Source organism: Bubalus bubalis, chromosome 17, assembly GCF_019923935.1.
Source record: "Bubalus bubalis isolate 160015118507 breed Murrah chromosome 17, NDDB_SH_1, whole genome shotgun sequence".
In the NCBI taxonomy this organism is placed as follows: Eukaryota; Metazoa; Chordata; class Mammalia; order Artiodactyla; family Bovidae; genus Bubalus; species Bubalus bubalis.
Window position 1 is genome coordinate 11,498,228 of NC_059173.1, and position 16,684 is coordinate 11,514,911.

At 49.0% G+C, this 16,684-nt stretch overlaps 1 protein-coding gene across 2 annotated transcripts in view; it reads left to right on the forward strand.

The window, feature by feature from the left end:
* Nucleotides 1-16,684, forward strand: part of RASAL1 (RAS protein activator like 1) — a 33,253-nt gene that overhangs the window by 6,043 nt on the left and 10,526 nt on the right. For both annotated transcript variants that reach the window (XM_006053021.4, XR_006545512.2), the window contains exons 3-12: nt 2,690-2,803; nt 2,961-3,022; nt 8,620-8,749; nt 10,725-10,806; nt 10,955-11,086; nt 13,726-13,814; nt 14,364-14,481; nt 14,589-14,742; nt 15,130-15,194; nt 15,491-15,603. In XM_006053021.4, coding sequence (XP_006053083.1) covers nt 2,690-2,803; nt 2,961-3,022; nt 8,620-8,749; nt 10,725-10,806; nt 10,955-11,086; nt 13,726-13,814; nt 14,364-14,481; nt 14,589-14,742; nt 15,130-15,194; nt 15,491-15,603 — 1,059 coding nt within the window. The remainder of the gene's footprint in view (nt 1-2,689; nt 2,804-2,960; nt 3,023-8,619; nt 8,750-10,724; nt 10,807-10,954; nt 11,087-13,725; nt 13,815-14,363; nt 14,482-14,588; nt 14,743-15,129; nt 15,195-15,490; nt 15,604-16,684) is intronic.

Sequence of the window (16,684 nt, forward strand, 5' to 3'; positions counted from 1 at the left end):
TGCCCGCGTCCTGGGGCTGACTCAGCGGCTGCCAGCTTGTGCCTTCCTGGGGGCGGGCATCTCACGCTTGGCTGGGCTGGCTAGTTCTGGGCCTGCTGGGTGCTGCGGGCACTGGTGTGTGTGTGTGTGTGTGTGTGTGTGTGCATGTGTGCCCAGTTGGACCCGCATGTGAGTGTGTATGGTGTGTGGGGAAGTGTTGGAGGGCTGGTGTGAATGCCCGTGACCACCGATGTGTGTCCCTGTGGGTGTGCAGACTCAGAGGCTCACATTGTGTACCAGCGTGTGGGGTGTGTATGCGTGTGTGCACACGTGGGCTGCCATGTACATGCATGTGTGCACCGATGCCTGCTTATTTGGGTACACAGACACCACTGTGAACACGTGAGGATGTGAAGATGTCTGGTTGCGTGAGCCAGTCTCGGGCTGGGCTGGGCTTGGTTGCCGCCCCCGCAGGCCGAGGGACAGCTCTCACCCCCGCAGGCCTGAGGGGCGTGGGTGGGCGGGCGGCTGAAGCCTCGGTTCCTATGGAGACGGAGGATTCAGGATCCTCCTGGCGCCAGTTCTGGTCCAGATGGGCTGGGAGCTGGGGGCAGGGAGCCCATGTGGGGGAGGGTCAACCTGCAGCACCCCAGCTAATCTGTGTGTTTATCCCCCATCACTCTCTCTGTGTTTACTCTGCCCCCTTACCACACTCTGTGACACCACCCCCAAGCCCACAGACTGATTTTCTGTGTGACCCCAGGCTGCTGTCTCCCCATCTCTGGGTTCTGAAGACCCTCCAAGTTCACGGGCTGGGGAGCCTGGGGGTACTTCCAACTGGAAAGAGGGTGGGGTAGGACGGAAGCGAGTGTTTGGAAAGAAGGGTTGGTCTGATGGAGCGGCCTTGGTCTGTGTGTGTGTGTGTCCATGTTCACACTCTATTGGGGAAGAGTGTGGTGGAAGCTAGGTGGGGCTTGAGTTCCCAGCCAGAGACAGGCCAGGTTGTGATGGTGAGAGCACCAGATGCTCATCTACTAGACCACTGGTCAGTGACAAGGGCCCTGGCCCTTGGGCTTTGCAGAAAAGAATTCCCACAAAGATGGAAAGTCGTGAAGCAAGTCAAGTATTAAGAGGGCAGAGTGTACAGTATGTGTAGTGAATAGGCATAAGGGCAGGCTCAGAGGGCGAGTCCCTGAGTTGTGCCCTTGTGATAGTTTGAATTACTTTTATGGGCATTTCTTCAGGTTTTCAGTCATTTTGATTTACCTGGCTCACAGTGTGCATTTAGCGTATCTCAGGATCCTTCCATGTGTGGACGCATCTCTTAGCCAGGATGGACTCTACTGAAGAGGCCTGTGGGTAGCCCGGCCTTAGTTAACATCACTCCCCTTTGACCTCCAAGGAGCGTTCCTGCACATGTGCGGTCAGAGAGGTCTCCTGACTTCCAGAATGAGAAGTATGTGGTCTGGGCAGGGCCCAGACTTTCCCTTAATAGTCCTGCTATTGTCTTGGAGTTTTGGTCCATAGGGAATGAGTCTCCAATCGCTTTACCCTGAAGGGGGCCCATCTGCCTTCCGCCTCAGAAGGAAGAAGGCAGAGGCAGGGGTGTTGGCCAAATTTTGCAGCTGTCAACTTGAGTGTGTGTTGACCGGGCAAAGTGAGTTCTCTTTTCGCTGTTGGGTAAAGGGCAGTGCATCTGCAGAGGTGTTGGGGTGAAGAGGTGTGTATCTGTTTCTGGGTCTGTCTTGGTTCCTGACCCTTCTGGGCTTCCCTCTTGCTGATTAAGTGCTCCGGCCCCTGCTGACTTCATGGTCCCCTGGCCCCTCACACTTTCCTGCCTCCCAGCCACCATCTTCTTGTTCCTCAAATTCACCATTCCTGCCTCAGTGCCTTGGCACATGCTCTTCCAGCCATCTGGACTGTCTTTATCCTCTCTCTGCTTTGCCTGACTGGCTCCTAGGGAAAGCCTTTCCTGACCCCTCCCATCCTCAGCCCAGTGGGCACCGCTGGTCTAACCAATCACAGGACTTCTCTTGCTGTGTCATAGGGCTCAGGAGGGAGCCCCTTTCTGCTGGGGGAGTTCTGTGGGGGTGGCTCCTTGGCACCTCTTCCTCTAATTTCCCATAGCCCCAAGGCTTGGCACATAGTCAGGGTGAGTGCTTATGGAGTGAATGAATGGATGAATCGAATTGTGGGTCTTGTCTGTTAGTGAGGGTTTTGTGATCCTCTGTGTGTATCTCTGCCGGGTATCACTCTGTGTGTGTGAATGTGTGTCTGTGTGTGTCTCCATGTTCTGGGCATTTTTTTTTGTCTGTGTTATCCGTGTGAATGTTTTCTCTGTGTGGGTCTGCCCTTGTCTGTATGTAGAAACACATAGTTGTATATTTCTAGAGATTTTTGAAGATGCATATTGGTATCTGTATGTGTGTGCATGTGTCTCTTTGTGTCTCTGGTTTCCTTGGTGTATCTGTGAATGTTTGTGTGTGTGTGTGTTGTGTGTGCATGTGTCAAGGTCTCTGGGTGTGTGTTATGGTTTGTGTGTGTATTTGTGTGTATCTTATATCTGGGTTCTTGGGTCTATGTGAGTGTGTATGTGTAGCTGTATTTGTGTTTGAGTAGCTCTGGGTGTATGTGTGTGTGTGTGTGTGTGTGTGTCCCCCAGTATCTGCTGCCTGTGTGGCCCAAAGGCCCCCTGTGCCCCCTTTTGCAGGACAGCAACCATCTGGCGGAGTCTGAGCCCCTTCTGGGGGGAGGAGTACACCGTGCACTTGCCCCTGGATTTCCACCATCTGTCCTTCTACGTGCTGGACGAGGACACAGTGGGGTGTGTGTGCTGGGGACCCAAACCTGGGCATCTGAGGGAAGGCGGGACACCCCAAAGCACAGTGCCTGTCCACCCAGCCGTTGACATCTGCACCCACCTCTCCACGGGCGGGGCAGGGGTCCCTGACTTGGACCCTCACCTGCCTGCCTTTCTGCAGGCAAGATGACATCATAGGCAAGATCTCGCTGAGCAGGGAGGCCATTACAGCGGACCCCCGAGGTGGGTGAGGGTGCCAGGCAGAGGGAGGGGGGTGGCGCTTGCTGGGGCATAGCAAGCAGCATGGGCAACACAGAGCCTTCGGGGGAAATTATTTTCGTTGTTGCTTCTGTTTTGAATTTTATTATTTTTTAATTTGCATTATTTATTTTTTTGCATGTGCTGGCTCTTCGTTGCTGCATGGGCTTTTCTCTCGTTGCAGCGAGCGGGGGCTACTCTCTAGTTGCCATGCACAGGCTTCTCATTGCAGTGGCTTCTCGTGGTGGAGCAGGGGCTTCAGGAGTTGTGGCTCCTGGGCTCTGGGGCACAGGGTTGGTAGTTGTGGTTCATGGACTTAGTTGCTCCATGGCACATGGGATCCTCCCGGATCAGGGATTGAACCCGTGTTTACTGCATTGGCAGGCGGATTTTTTTTTTTTACCACTGAGCCACCAGGGAAGCCTGGATTTTAATTTAATTCATTTATTGAGCAGTTAACTTATTTCCGTTCAATATTCAAAAGACACAGTTAGCGGTGGGACTGTCACTCTTGTCCCAGCTTCTCCGTTCTCATCCCCCATGGTGTCAGTTTCTTGTATGTCCTTCTAGGGACATTTTAAACCTATGCAAGCAAGGGACTTCCCTGGTGGTCCAGTGGCTAAGACTTCACACTCCCACGCAGGGGCCCCGGGTTTGATCCCTGCTCAGGGAGCTAGATCCCATGTGCCACAACTAAGACTTTTTGTGCTGTAACTAAAGGTCCCGCATGCTGCAACTAAGATCCAGCACAGACAGATAAATAAAATAAATATTTTTAAAAAACATATGCAAGCAAGTAGCAACAGTAATAGCAGCAAACATTTATGTAGTGCTTACTATGTGCTGGTCACATTCTAAGTGCTTTCAGTCGGTTCAGTTCAGTCGCTCAGTCGTGTCCGACTCTTTGCAACCCCATGAATCGCAGCACGCCAGGCCTCCCTGTCCATCACCAACTCCCAGAGTTCACTCAGACTCACGTCCATCGAGTCAGTGATGCCATCCAGCCATCTCATCCTCTGTCGTCCCCTTCTCCTCCTGCCCCCAATCCCTCCCAGCATCAGAGTCTTTTCCAATGAGTCAACTCTTCGCATGAGGTGGCCAAAGTATTGGAGTTTCAGCTTTAGCATCAGTCCTTCCAAAGAACACCCAGGACTGATCTCCTTTAGAATGGACTGGTTGGATCTCCTTACAGTCCAAGGGACTCTCAAGAGTCTTCTCCAACACCACAGTTCAAAAGCATCAATTCTTCGGCGCTCAGCCTTCTTCACAGTCCAATTCTCGCATCCATACATGACCACTGGAAAAACCATAGCCTTGACTAAATGGACTTTTGTTGGCAAAGTAATGTCTCTGCTTTTGAATATGCTATCTAGGTTGGTCATAACTTTTCTTCCAAGGAGTAAGCATCTTTTAATTCCATGGCTGCAGTCACCATCTGCAGTAGTTTTGGAGCCCAAAAAATCAAGTCTGACACTGTTTCCACTGTTTCCCCATCTATTTCCCATGAAGTGCTTTACACATATCAATTCACTTAATTATTCTAATAACCCTAAGAGATGAGTACTCTTGTTATGCCCATTCTGCATGCACATGCTCAGATGCTTCAGTCATCTCCAATTGTTTGCGACCCCATGGTCTGTAGCCCGTCAGGCTCCTCTGTCTGTGGGATTTCCCAGGCAAGAATACTGGAGTGGGTTGCCATGCCCTCCTCCGGGGGATCTTCCCGACTCAGTGATCGAACCCACATCTCTTATGTCTCCTGCATAAGCAGGCAGGTTCTTTACCACCAGTGTTACCTGGGAAGCCCTATGCCCACCCTATAGGTGAACAAACTGAATCACAGGGGGTTAAATAACTTGTCCAAGATCACAAAGTGACTAAGTGGGACAGCTGGGATTTGAACCAAGTTGTCTAGTTCCAAAGTCTGTGCTCTTTCTACTGTATGCGTTTTGTTCTCTGCTTATAGAAACAGGGCTTCCCTGGTGGCTCAGACGGTAAAGCGTCTGCCTACAATGCTGGAGATCCGGGTTCAATCCCTGGGATGGGAAGATCTCCTGGAGAAGGAAATGGCAATCCACTCCAGTATTCTTGCCTGGAAAATCCCATGCACGGAAAGGCGTGGTAGGCTATAGTCTGTGGATTCGCAAAGAGTCAAACACGACCGAGCTACTTCACTTTTTTATTTTTTATAGTAATAGGAACTCCATTAAACGCACTGTTCTATATCCTGTCTTTTCACTTCGCCGTGTATCTTGGAAATCTTTCCATACTAATGTCTCAAGAGCTTCTGCATTCTTTGCTCTTAGTATGACTTCATGGAACTCCGTTTTGTGGATGTACCATCATTTATTTGGCTAAAGTGCCTTCTTGATGTGCACTTGGGTTACTGACAATGTTTTCCTAGTTCAAACAATGCTGCAATGAATAGCCTTGTGCAAATGCAATTGCACACATCACACAAGTTTATATTAATGCAAGTTTATATTAATTAAAAAAAATTTTGGCTGTGCAGTGCTCTATGTTGGATCTTAGCTCCCCAACCAAGGATCAAACCCATGCTCCCTGCATTGGAAGCAAGGAGTCTTAACCACTTGCCAGGGAAGTCCCCATGTATGCCAGTTATATCAATCAGCATAATGAATTCTTAGAAGTGGATTTGCTGGATCAAAGAGTATCCACATTAGCATGTTTTATTATAGTTATTGATTATAGTTATTGTTAAGTTACTCTCCAGTTACTTAACAGTTAACAGATTAATCTACCCTTTAACCTTGTCAACAAATGCCAAACTTTTGGATCTTGAATCTGAAAGGTTAAAAAATTGGCTTGTTGTGTACGCTGTTTTGCATTTCGGTATAAGTAAGTTTGAAGACCTTTTTATATAATCGAGAGTCTCTTTATTTCCTCTTTTTTGTGTCTATTGTCTATTTACATTGTATGTGTATTTTTCACCCACTGGGTTGTTTGCCGTTTCTTCCCTTTTTGTGGGAGATCTGTATATATGAGGAAAATAAACTTTGTCACATTAGCTGCAATTGTTTTTTTCTCCTTGTGGCTTATATTTTGACTTTGCTTATCATTTTTTCCAGTAGAAAATTTGCTTCTTTTTCTGTAATCAAAATTTGTGTGTGGGGGGGTGCACTTTTATGTAATGCCTAGAAAGTCCTTCTCAGTCCTGATATTAGGACAGATTGTTTTATATGATTCTTTCTAGCAACAATTTATTCCCATTTTTTTTTTTAACAGTCAAGTCTTTGATCTATTTGGAACTTACCCAGATACAAGGCATCCAATAGGGATTGAACTTTACTGCTTTGGTCTAGATGATTCTTAGTTATCTTGACACCATTTATTGAATAATATAATAATATATTTTTGCATCAGTGAGCATTAGTTGACAGCACACTATGTGCCAATCATTATAATCATCACTCCTATTTAGTGAAGGCTTATTATGTGCCAGGCACAATGCTAAGCACTTTACATTTAGTCCACACAATACCAAGTGAAGTGAGGTGAGATGGAACTTCACTTTTCTAACTTGGTTATTGCAACAGATACCTAATCAAGTTAGAAAAAGCTGATGGCATCCTGGACTTGGGAATAACGAAAGAGATAGAGAGGTAAAGTAGAACTTCCGGCAGCATGGGAGACTCGATCCACAGAATGGCTCTCTGGCCACATAACAGTGAGATCCTGAATTAGATGCAATTCCTAACACAGTGTTGGAAGGATGTGAAGAGGATTCAGTATTCCTCCATCTGCAGGCAAGCATGTGTACTGAGTCTCTTCAGTCGTGTCTGACTCTTTGCGACCCCATGGACTGTAGCCTGCCGGGCTCCTCTGTCATGGAGGAGCCATCCCATGTCATGGGATTCTCCAGGAAAGAATACTGGAGCAGGTTGCCATGCCCTCTTCCATTCCTCCTTCTACTCCCAGTGAATCATGAGCTAAAACCTAACATGGAGTGGTGAGCAAGAGGCAAGGTAGTAAGGAAGGATTTCCCTGAAAGTTAACGTCAATATCAGATTCACAGTCAACAGACTAAATCTTAGGCCAGGGGCAAGGTGGCTATTACTGAACCTGAGAATTCCCCTTCAAAGTTCCTAAGCAACTGCTACTCCTCTCCAGGGATAAGCATCCTCATGTTAAATTTCTCACAGGGTGAGCTCAAACAAGTGTGGCTTCACAATCAAAGATCATCACACACACAAGGAAGTGAGCCACCAAGAGCAAGAGTCAGCAGAAATGATGACCATCAGATTTAGACCCATAAAGACTTTAGACTTTGTATTTATGATATATAAGAATTTAAAAATTCAATAAATAAAATGTAATCACCTGGAAGGGCCAGCAATAACCATGATAAATTAAAGCAATGCATTAAAAAAAATAGACTGACTTGGAAGAGAACCAAATCAAATGCTTAGAGATAAAAGGTACAATTGTTGACCTTAAAAACCAAGTGGATGAGTGGCACATCATTCTTTCAGAGCTGAAGTCAGAATTAGTGAACTGGGAGAGAGATCTAAATAAATTATTTAAACTTCAGCTCAGAGAAATGAAAAGCATATAAGAGAAGTTCAAGACATGGAAAATAACTGAGAAAGTCTCTAACATCCATTTAATTGGAGTCCTAGAAGCAGAATATAGAAAAATCTGGGGAGAGGAAAGGATTCTAAAAAATTGATGACCTGGAATTTTCCAGAACTCAAGAGCATGATTTCATAAGTAGAAGGAGCACAGCCTTTACTAAGCAGGGTTTTTTTTGTTTTGTTTTGTTTTGTTTTTTTAATATCCTTACCTAGATATACTGTGGGGAGACTGCAAAAAACATCAAAGACTTAGTCCTTAAACTTGGAAAAGATAGACCATTCATGCAAGATCAATTATTAGGCTGGAATGACTTCCCAGTAACTACAACTGAAGCTGGAAGTCAGTGGAACAGTATCTTTAAAAATTTTTATTAATTTAATTTAATTTTAATTAAAATTTTTTTTGGGCTATATCCACTTGCCGTGTGGGATCTTAGTTCCCTGACCAGGGATGGAACCCATGCCCCACACCTGCATTGGGAGTGCAGAATCTTGACCACTGGACTTCCAGGGAAGTCCCTGGAACAGTATCTTGAATGTGTTGAGAGAAATGAGAGACAGAGACAGAGAGCGAGAGAAAGAAGGAGAGGTTAAGATTGAGAAGACCAAGACTGACTTGATTGATTCAGGCCGAGAGCCTATAAGAAGGCTCAGAGATAGGAATGCCAAGTGTTGTTTTTCTTTTTTTCTTCCTGAGGGGAGAGTAAATGATGGACGGATGAAGAGTGTGATAGTACATGGTTAGGGGCCCTGGCCCTAGAACTATACTGCCTGCATTTGAATCCTAGTTCTGCGGTTTACTAGTTCCCTCCTTGCTGTGCCTCTTTTTCCTCATCTGGAAGTGGGGATAATTACAGTAACTATAGCAGAAGGCTACCAAGAGGTCCATGACTCGATATCTTTTTAACGTTAATTGAATTTTTAAAGATAATGCAATGCCTAGACGGTGGTAGGTGCTTAATGAATGCTGGTGCCTGTGCCCTCCAGGAATCGACAGCTGGATCAACCTGAGCCGTGTGGACCCGGACGCGGAGGTGCAGGGTGAGATCTGCCTGTCCGTGCGGACGCTGGAGGACGTGCGGGGCCGTTGTCTTCACTGTCACGTGCTCCAGGCTAGGTATGGTCATGATGGGGGTGAGGGTAGGGTGGGGGGTGGTCTGAGAATGAGCAGGAATCCACTGGATTCCTCCCAGCTGCCTTGAGACCACCTCACTCCTGAGATATGTCTTGGCTCAAAACCGACATCCTTTGTAAGGCAAACAGTCCAAGCTCACCAGGTGGCAAGTTTCTTGGGTTAAAGCTTGAGCAAAATCTTTGTTGGGTCTCCAGTGACCAGCAACCAAAGGCCAGATACTCAGAATGACCAGGCAGATGGGTGTGGAGATTGTATTAATCAAATCATAAGTGATAGACACCCAATTTATACTGGCTTAAGCAGATTGGCTCATGTGAATGACATGCAGCTTAAGGCATGGCTGGATCCAGGTGCTCCAACAGAGACATCAGGAATCTGTAGACATAGATTCCTTGGGTGTCTTTTGTATTAACTTTATTCTCAGACAGTTTCTCCCCAGGTAGGGGCAAAGCTGACCCTAACAGCCCCAGACTGGCATCCTACCAATTTGGCAGCTCCAATGGAAAAAACTATCTTCCACCATTTCCAACCAATATCCTAGGACTAACTCTTATTGACCCAGTTTGGAGTACCTGCCTATCATTGAACCAATTACACTGACTCTGATTGGTCAGACCTGAGTAGCAAGTCCCTTCCTGACAGAGAGGGAGGAATCAACCCACTCAAGTCATGTGGGCTGGGAGAAAGGGAGGGGCAGGTCCTGTCCCAAGCAAACATCAGAAAAAAGATGGATACAACTCCTGGGATACCCATCTTCCCTCTTGTCTGTTTATCACTCTATTTCCTTTCTCAGCTGCCCCACCACTCTATTTCCTTGACTATTTCCACTCCTTTCACGCTCCCATGTCTTATTTTGTTTTTTGCCCATGTTTTTCCCCACGCCTTACTCCCTTTATTCTTACCTTTAGGCCAGTCCTCACCCAAGTTGGACTAGGTCTCTATTTCTAGTTTGCTCTGTGACCTTAAAGTCCTTTCTTGCCCTCTCTGTGCCTCTCCCACCACTTCCAGATTCTATCCTCAGCTGGAGCTCCCTGGAGATTGAATGGAGTAGCAGGCAGGCATAGGACAGGCAAAAGGACTTTTTAGGGGTAGGGACTCCTCACTTACTCTGTGCCCATGGCCTCCTCCCCAACTACAAAGCTATGCAGGATCCTTGCAAGTAGGAGAGGGACCGATTGCTGTCGCTTAGCAACTAGGCTGGCTCCTAGGAAACCAAAGAAGGCTTTGGATGCCAAGCAGGGTGGGAGAGAAACAGCAGGAGGAAACAAGCAGCCCCTGGGTGTGTGGGGGAGAGGGTCCCTGGATTTGGGGGACCTTGAAAAGGAGGGGTGGGAGAGGCTGAAACTTGGGTTGTCATGGCAACCAGAGGCAGGGGGTCCCTTCCTCATGCCTTTTCTTGGTCCTAGTATGGGTAGGAGTGTTTGTTGAGTGAATGAGTGAGCTGAGCACTCTCCACATGTCATCTCGTCCCTTGGCCCTGTGAGGTCAGTCTGTTATTACTCTGATTTTTCAGATGAGGAAATTGAGGCTCAGGGAGGGACAGTGACTTCTCCCAGTGTCACTCAGCCAGTGAATGGGAGAATCCAGGCTATGAAACCTGGCATCTGGTCTCCCATCCATGGGCTCCAGGGAAACAAAGGCTCCCTTTCCCTTCCTCACTGCACCTTCACCTGCTGCTTTGTGATGTTCAACTTGACCTTTCTGTGCTTCAGTTTCCTTACCTAGAAAATGTGGGCATAGTAATGTGTCCTCGCAGGGTAGCGTTAATCAAAAGGAAGATACCAGGTTTGGATGGACCTGGTGAGGGATGCTCTTTGCTAGATCCCTACAATGTACTATTTTGTTGTCTTGGAAATCAGCAGCATTTGAATTGTCTACCCTGAACCCCTTCCCCAAGGCTTGGGTCTTGGTCCTTAAGGGTCCTGTGACCGCTACTCCTTACCTCATCTGTCCTCAGGGACCTGGCCCCACGAGACATCTCCGGCACATCTGACCCATTTGCGCGTGTGTTTTGGGGCAGCCAGAGCTTGGAGACTTCGGTAAGTGGTGGAGCAGAGCTGGGAGACTGGGGCATTAAATGACCTTGGGAAAGCCACTTACCATTCTGAACCTCAGCCTTTCCATCTGTAAAATGGAGACAAGAATGGTCCCATTAGCTCTGTCTTCTCTCACTCCCTCCTCTCCCAGACCATCAAGAAGACTCGCTTCCCACACTGGGATGAGGTGCTGGAGCTGCGGGAGATGCCAGGTTCCCCATCCCCTCTGCGAGTGGAACTCTGGGACTGGGACATGGTTGGCAAGAATGACTTCTTGGGAATGGTGAGCACCCCCAGACACTCTCCATGGCTCACCACTGCCTCCAAGGGGGACTGGGGAGAAGGGCTGGGCATCCTGGGGCTCACTTGGAAGGGTAGATGTGATGTTTGCCTTATCAGGTACCTTGGCCAGGCCTGGGTGACAGAGTCCCATGATCCCATTGGTGCAGGAACCTACCTAAAGTCATAGGGTGGGCCCAGATTCTTATTCCGGGATGAGAGTACCCAGGTTGACTGTGTGCGTCACTGTGCTAAGTGCTTCTCCAGCATCACTTCATTTATATAACCTTGATGGCCACTGTTAAGAGGCTGGGACCATTGCTGTCTCTATTTTACAGATGGGAAGACTAAGGTTCGGAGAGGTGAAGTGGCTTTCCCAAGGTCATATGATTAAGAAATGGCAGAGTCAGTATTTGAGTTCGGGTCTCTCTGAATCCAGAATCTAACTCTTATTCCTGGATGCACTGGGCTCAAGGTCTTTCTCTTGGAACTTCAGTCTCCCTATCTGTAAAGTGGGTATGATTTTTCTTGCCTCTCAGGAGTTTTGAGTGGATGTATACTCAGCATTTTTGTTTTGACAGTTTTTTTGTTTGTTTTTTTTTTTGGCTGGGTCGCATGACCAGGGATTGAACCTGGGCCGCAGCAGTGAAAGCCGAGTCCTAACCACTAAGCCACCAGGGAAATGCTGAAGCTGCCAGTTTTTAAAAGGAGGCAAGAATAGAGTAAATAAGAGGGAGACTTGGTCATGGACCTCCCTTGAAATGACCGCATGCTTCACCAAAGTCATCAAAGTGTGTAAAATGGTGCCGCTGCTTTGGAAAAATCTGGCAGTTCCTCAGTAGTTAGAGTTACCACGTGACCCAGCAGTTGCACTCCTGGCGTGTACCAAAGAGAAAGGGAAACACATATCCACACACGACACTACGTTAATGTAAATAGCAGCATCATTCATAAACAGCCCAAAGTCGAAACCGCTCAGATGTCTATCAACAGATGGGTGAAGAAACAAAATATAGTATATTTACTCAGCAGAATATTATGTGGCCATAAAAAGCAATGACATCCTGACACATGGATCCTGTGACATTCATCCTGACACATTCATCCACACAACATGGATGAATTTCGAAAACACAATGCTAAGTGAAGGAAGCCTGTCCCAAACTCCCCACATATTACATAATTTCATTTATCAGTTCAGTTCAGTCGCTCAGTCGTGTCCGACTCTTCATGACCCCATGGACTGCAGCACACCAGGTCTCGCTGTCCACCACCAACTCCCAGAGCTTACTCAAACTCATGTCCATTGAGTCGGTGATGCCATCCAACCATCTCATCTCTGTCGTCCCCTTCTCCTCCTACCCCCAATCCATCCCAGCATCAGAGTCTTTTCCAATGAGTCAGCTCTTCCAATGAACACTCAGGACTGATCTTTAGGATGGACTGGTTGGATCTCCTTGCAGTCCAAGGGACTCTCAAGAGTCTTCTCCAACACCACAGTTCAAAAGCATCAATTCTTCAGTGCTCAGCTCTCTTCATAGTCCAACTCTCACATCCATACGTGATTACTGGAAAAACCATAGCCTTGACTAGACAGACCTTTGTCGGCAAAGTAATGTCTCTGCTTTTTAATATGCTATCTAGGTTGGTCATAACTTTCCTTCCAAGGAGTAAGCGTCTTTTAATTTCATGTCTGCAGTCACCATCTGCAGTGATTTTGGAACCCCAAAAAATAAAGTCAGTCACTGTTTCCACTGTTTTCCCATCTATTTCCCATGAAGTGATGGGACCAGATGCCATGATCTTAGTTTTCTGAATGCTGAGTTTCGAGCTTCAAGCCAACATTTTCACTCTCCTCTTTCACTTTCATCAAGAGGCTGTTTAGTTCCTCACTTTCTGCCAAAAGGGTGGTGTCATCTGCATATCTGAAGTTATTGATATTTCTCCCTACAATCTTGATTCCAGCTTGTGCTTCATCCAGCCCAGCATTTCTCATGATGTACTCTGCATATAAGTTAAATACAAGAGAATCTATAAAGACAGAAAAATTAGTGGTTGCCAGGGACTGGAGGATGGGGAGTGTTTGCTAATGGATATAGGCTTTCTTTGGCCAGAGGAGCTGATAGAAAATGGTCTGAAATTAGTGGTGGTAGTTGCATAACCTGTGAATATACTAAAGCCACTGATTACTTTAAATTGGTGAATTATATGAGATATAAATTATATCTGTATAAAGTTGTTATTTAAAAAGAGAGGGGGAGGGTGGGACTTGACCTTCTGGACTATCTTTAAGCCTTTTGATAGATGCAAGTTTGTCCCTCAACAGAGCTGAAAATACACTCACTCCAGACATGCTGTGTCTAGCCGCTGTGTGACCTTGGGCAAGTCACTCCACCTCTCTGAGCCTCAGTTTCCTCAATTGTAGATTAAGTGCTCCCTGGAGGCCTTTGGTACCCTGGCGGGAGCTAATAATCAGGGACTGGGGGACAGACTGTTGCCATCGTTGTGTTGATAGAACACGGTGGAGGAGGAGGAGCTGACCCTGGGTGGGCTTTGCCACCCCTCCTTGGGTGGGCAGCCTAACTCTTCTTCCAGGGCCCAGCATGGCAGAGCTCTGCTGAGGGCCTGTGTGTTGCCCCACAGGTGGAGTTCCCCCCACAGGTCCTGCAACACAACCCCCCCAATGGCTGGTTCCGCCTCCTGCCCTTTCCCAGAGCAGAGGAGGATTCTGGGTAAATGTGGGTACAGTGGGAGGATGCCGGGCTGGAACCATGTTGGGTTCCGTCTTCTGCTCGCGGGCCAGTCCTTATGGGTGACCACGTCAGCCCACATGCTGTCACCAGGTCCCTTCATTCATTTAACAGACGCTTGCTGAATGTCTCAAAACGTACGTCTACATGTGTCCAAATGAGTTCACCTTATCCCCATCCACCTGTAAACACGTCAGTTCAATCTGATGTGTGTGCAGAATTTCTGGTCCCTCCACACCTGTCCACACACCTGTTCACACCATCCGTTCCTGTATACATGTGTTTACACCGGCCTCATCTTTCTACCTTGGCTGGATCTGTTTACACTGCCTGCCTGTGTCCATTCCCATTTATCCCGTCGATACCTGTTCACCCCTGTTTATACTGCCCACGCCTGTTCACACCTGCCCATACCTGTCTTGTCTGACAATTATCCATGCTCTTTATCGGCGCTCACACCTGCCTCTCTTGGCTCTCCGCCCCTGCCCATACATACTTACGTTCCTTTTCCTGTGTTCTGGCCCCGGTCAGCGGGAGCTTGGGTGCTCTGAGGTTGAAGGTGCGCCTGACCGAGGACTCTGTCCTGCCCTCACGGTACTACCAGCCACTCAGGGAGCTGCTCATGGAGTCGGTGCTGGGGCCAGCAGAGGTGGGTGCGTCACTGGGGGTGTGTGGGGGGGATCTGGATCATGGCCACCCCTTGCTTTGGGGTCCCAGGGGCCCAGGCCACCTCTCCTGCCTCCTGTCTTTGTGCAGGAGGATGCCGCCAGCCCCTTGGCTGTCCTGGAGGAGTTGACCTCGGGGGACTGCCGCCAGGAGCTGGCCACCAAGCTGGTGAAGCTCTTTCTGGGCCAGGGCCTGACTGGGCCCTTTCTGGACTATCTCACCCGGCGTGAGGTGGCTCGGACCAGTGAGTTGCCTGCATGACCACCCCCAGGCATCACTCCCCAAGGATGGGTCTGCAGAGGGTCTCAGAGAGAGATTTGGGGAGCTCAGGGAGAAGAGGGGCTGCTGTGTCTTTGTGTGTTGGGGTGACAGGGCCTAGGAACCCCCAGCCAGCTGGGAGCATGGTCTTGGGTTCAGGACCTGGTTTTACTACTCATGTGCTGTGTGACCTTAGGCAGCTCACTTAACCATTCTGGGCCTTTGTACCGTGAAAGGAGTTGATGTGGCAGATCTCCTCGATTCCTGAGGCTGAAAAGATCATGACCACTGCCCCCGCCCCCACCTTGGGTGGGTAGGGTGAGATGGATCCAGCCCCCTACATCCCAGCAAACGCTTCTCTCTGTCCTCTCAGCTGACCCCAACACCCTCTTCCGTTCTAACTCCCTGGCGTCCAAGTCAGTGGAGCAGTTTATGAAGGTGAGTAGGTGAAGGCCTGGGGGACTGGTGGGCAGTCCGGCAGCTGCTTCCTTATGGGGACTCCCTTCCCAGTGCTTACTTGGAGCCCAGAGCTTGGCCGGCCTCAGGTGGCCCTGGGCAGCTGAGCTGGGGGGCTGGTGGCTGGCCTTACCCTGAGTTGCACCCCAACCCCAGCCCAGAGGCAGGTCTCCACCTTGCTCTGAACCTCTCCCTGCATGGTCCCCCCTGCCCCCAGCTCATGGGCACACCACGGCCTCACCCTCAGCCCCGCCCCGTGTGGTGCCCCCTGCCCCCAGCTCGTGGGCATGCCCTATCTGCATGAGGTCCTAAGGCCGGTGATCAACCGCGTCTTCGAGGAGAGGAAGTACATGGAGCTGGATCCCTGCAAGATGGACCTGGGCCGCACCCGGTGAGCCACACCTGAGGGATGAACCCGACATAGCTCCCTCGTCTGCCTGTCAGACCTGTCAGGCTGGGTCTGTGCCTTCTGCCACCCCACCCCTCCTTCCTGCTTGGGAACCCTTATGTTCTACAGTCTTACAGCCTCCCCTGACAGCAGCCAACCCCTTAGACTGTGTGGTGTGGTGGTTCTAGGCGGGACTCTGAGACATGAGTGCCCTGGGTTCAAACCCCAGATCTGCCATTACTGGTGGGCAGGTTATCTCAAGCCTCGTGAATATCTACCTGATGGACTGTCGGGAGAATGAACTGAGTCATATACACGAAGCCCAGCACTAACCAGTACTCCAGAAGTACTATTATTTCTATTATGGTGGTAGTGGTGGCTGAGGCCCCTGGGGGAGGGTCTGTGGCAGAGGTTGGCTTGCTGCAGTGCTTGATGACATGGGTTAGGGAGCAGGGCGATGCCAGGGTTGGGGGGTCATTCCATTTCTCCTGGGTTCCTCTTTTCTTTCCAGGACTTTTCCCCTCCAGCTCAGGCAGGTGGGCTTGTTCCTACCATGCCATCAGAGCTGGCTGCTGGGCAGTCCACAGGGGACCATGGTGGAGGCAGGAAATGATCTTTCCTTCTCTTTGGGCCTTGCCCAGCAAGTGCTACCCACCCCTTCTGACTACCCAGGAGCAGGCATTAGGACCCCTTTTTACAGACGAGAAACAGCCTCAGAGAGGGGAGGTCACCTGCCTAAGGCTGCACAGCTGGGACGTTGCCAAGTGGGGATTTGAACGCAGCCCCTGAGTAGAAGGGCAGAGTCCATCTGTGAAACCCCAAGGCCAGGGCTTTTCCCAGAATACCTGGCAAAGGCAGTGGGACTCAGTGGGTGCCCGCAGGGAGCAGGGGCATCTGGGAACTGGCCAGGGCAGGGTGCAGACAGACTCTGGAATTTTTATCCTGAGTTCTAATCTATGTTCTGCCACCTATTGGCAAGGGGACTTCTCTGAGCCTCAATTTCCTCATCTGTTAAATGGGAACAATCAAGCTACTTAAAGTGACCTTGGTGGCTCAGAAGGTAAAGAACACACTTGCAATGCAG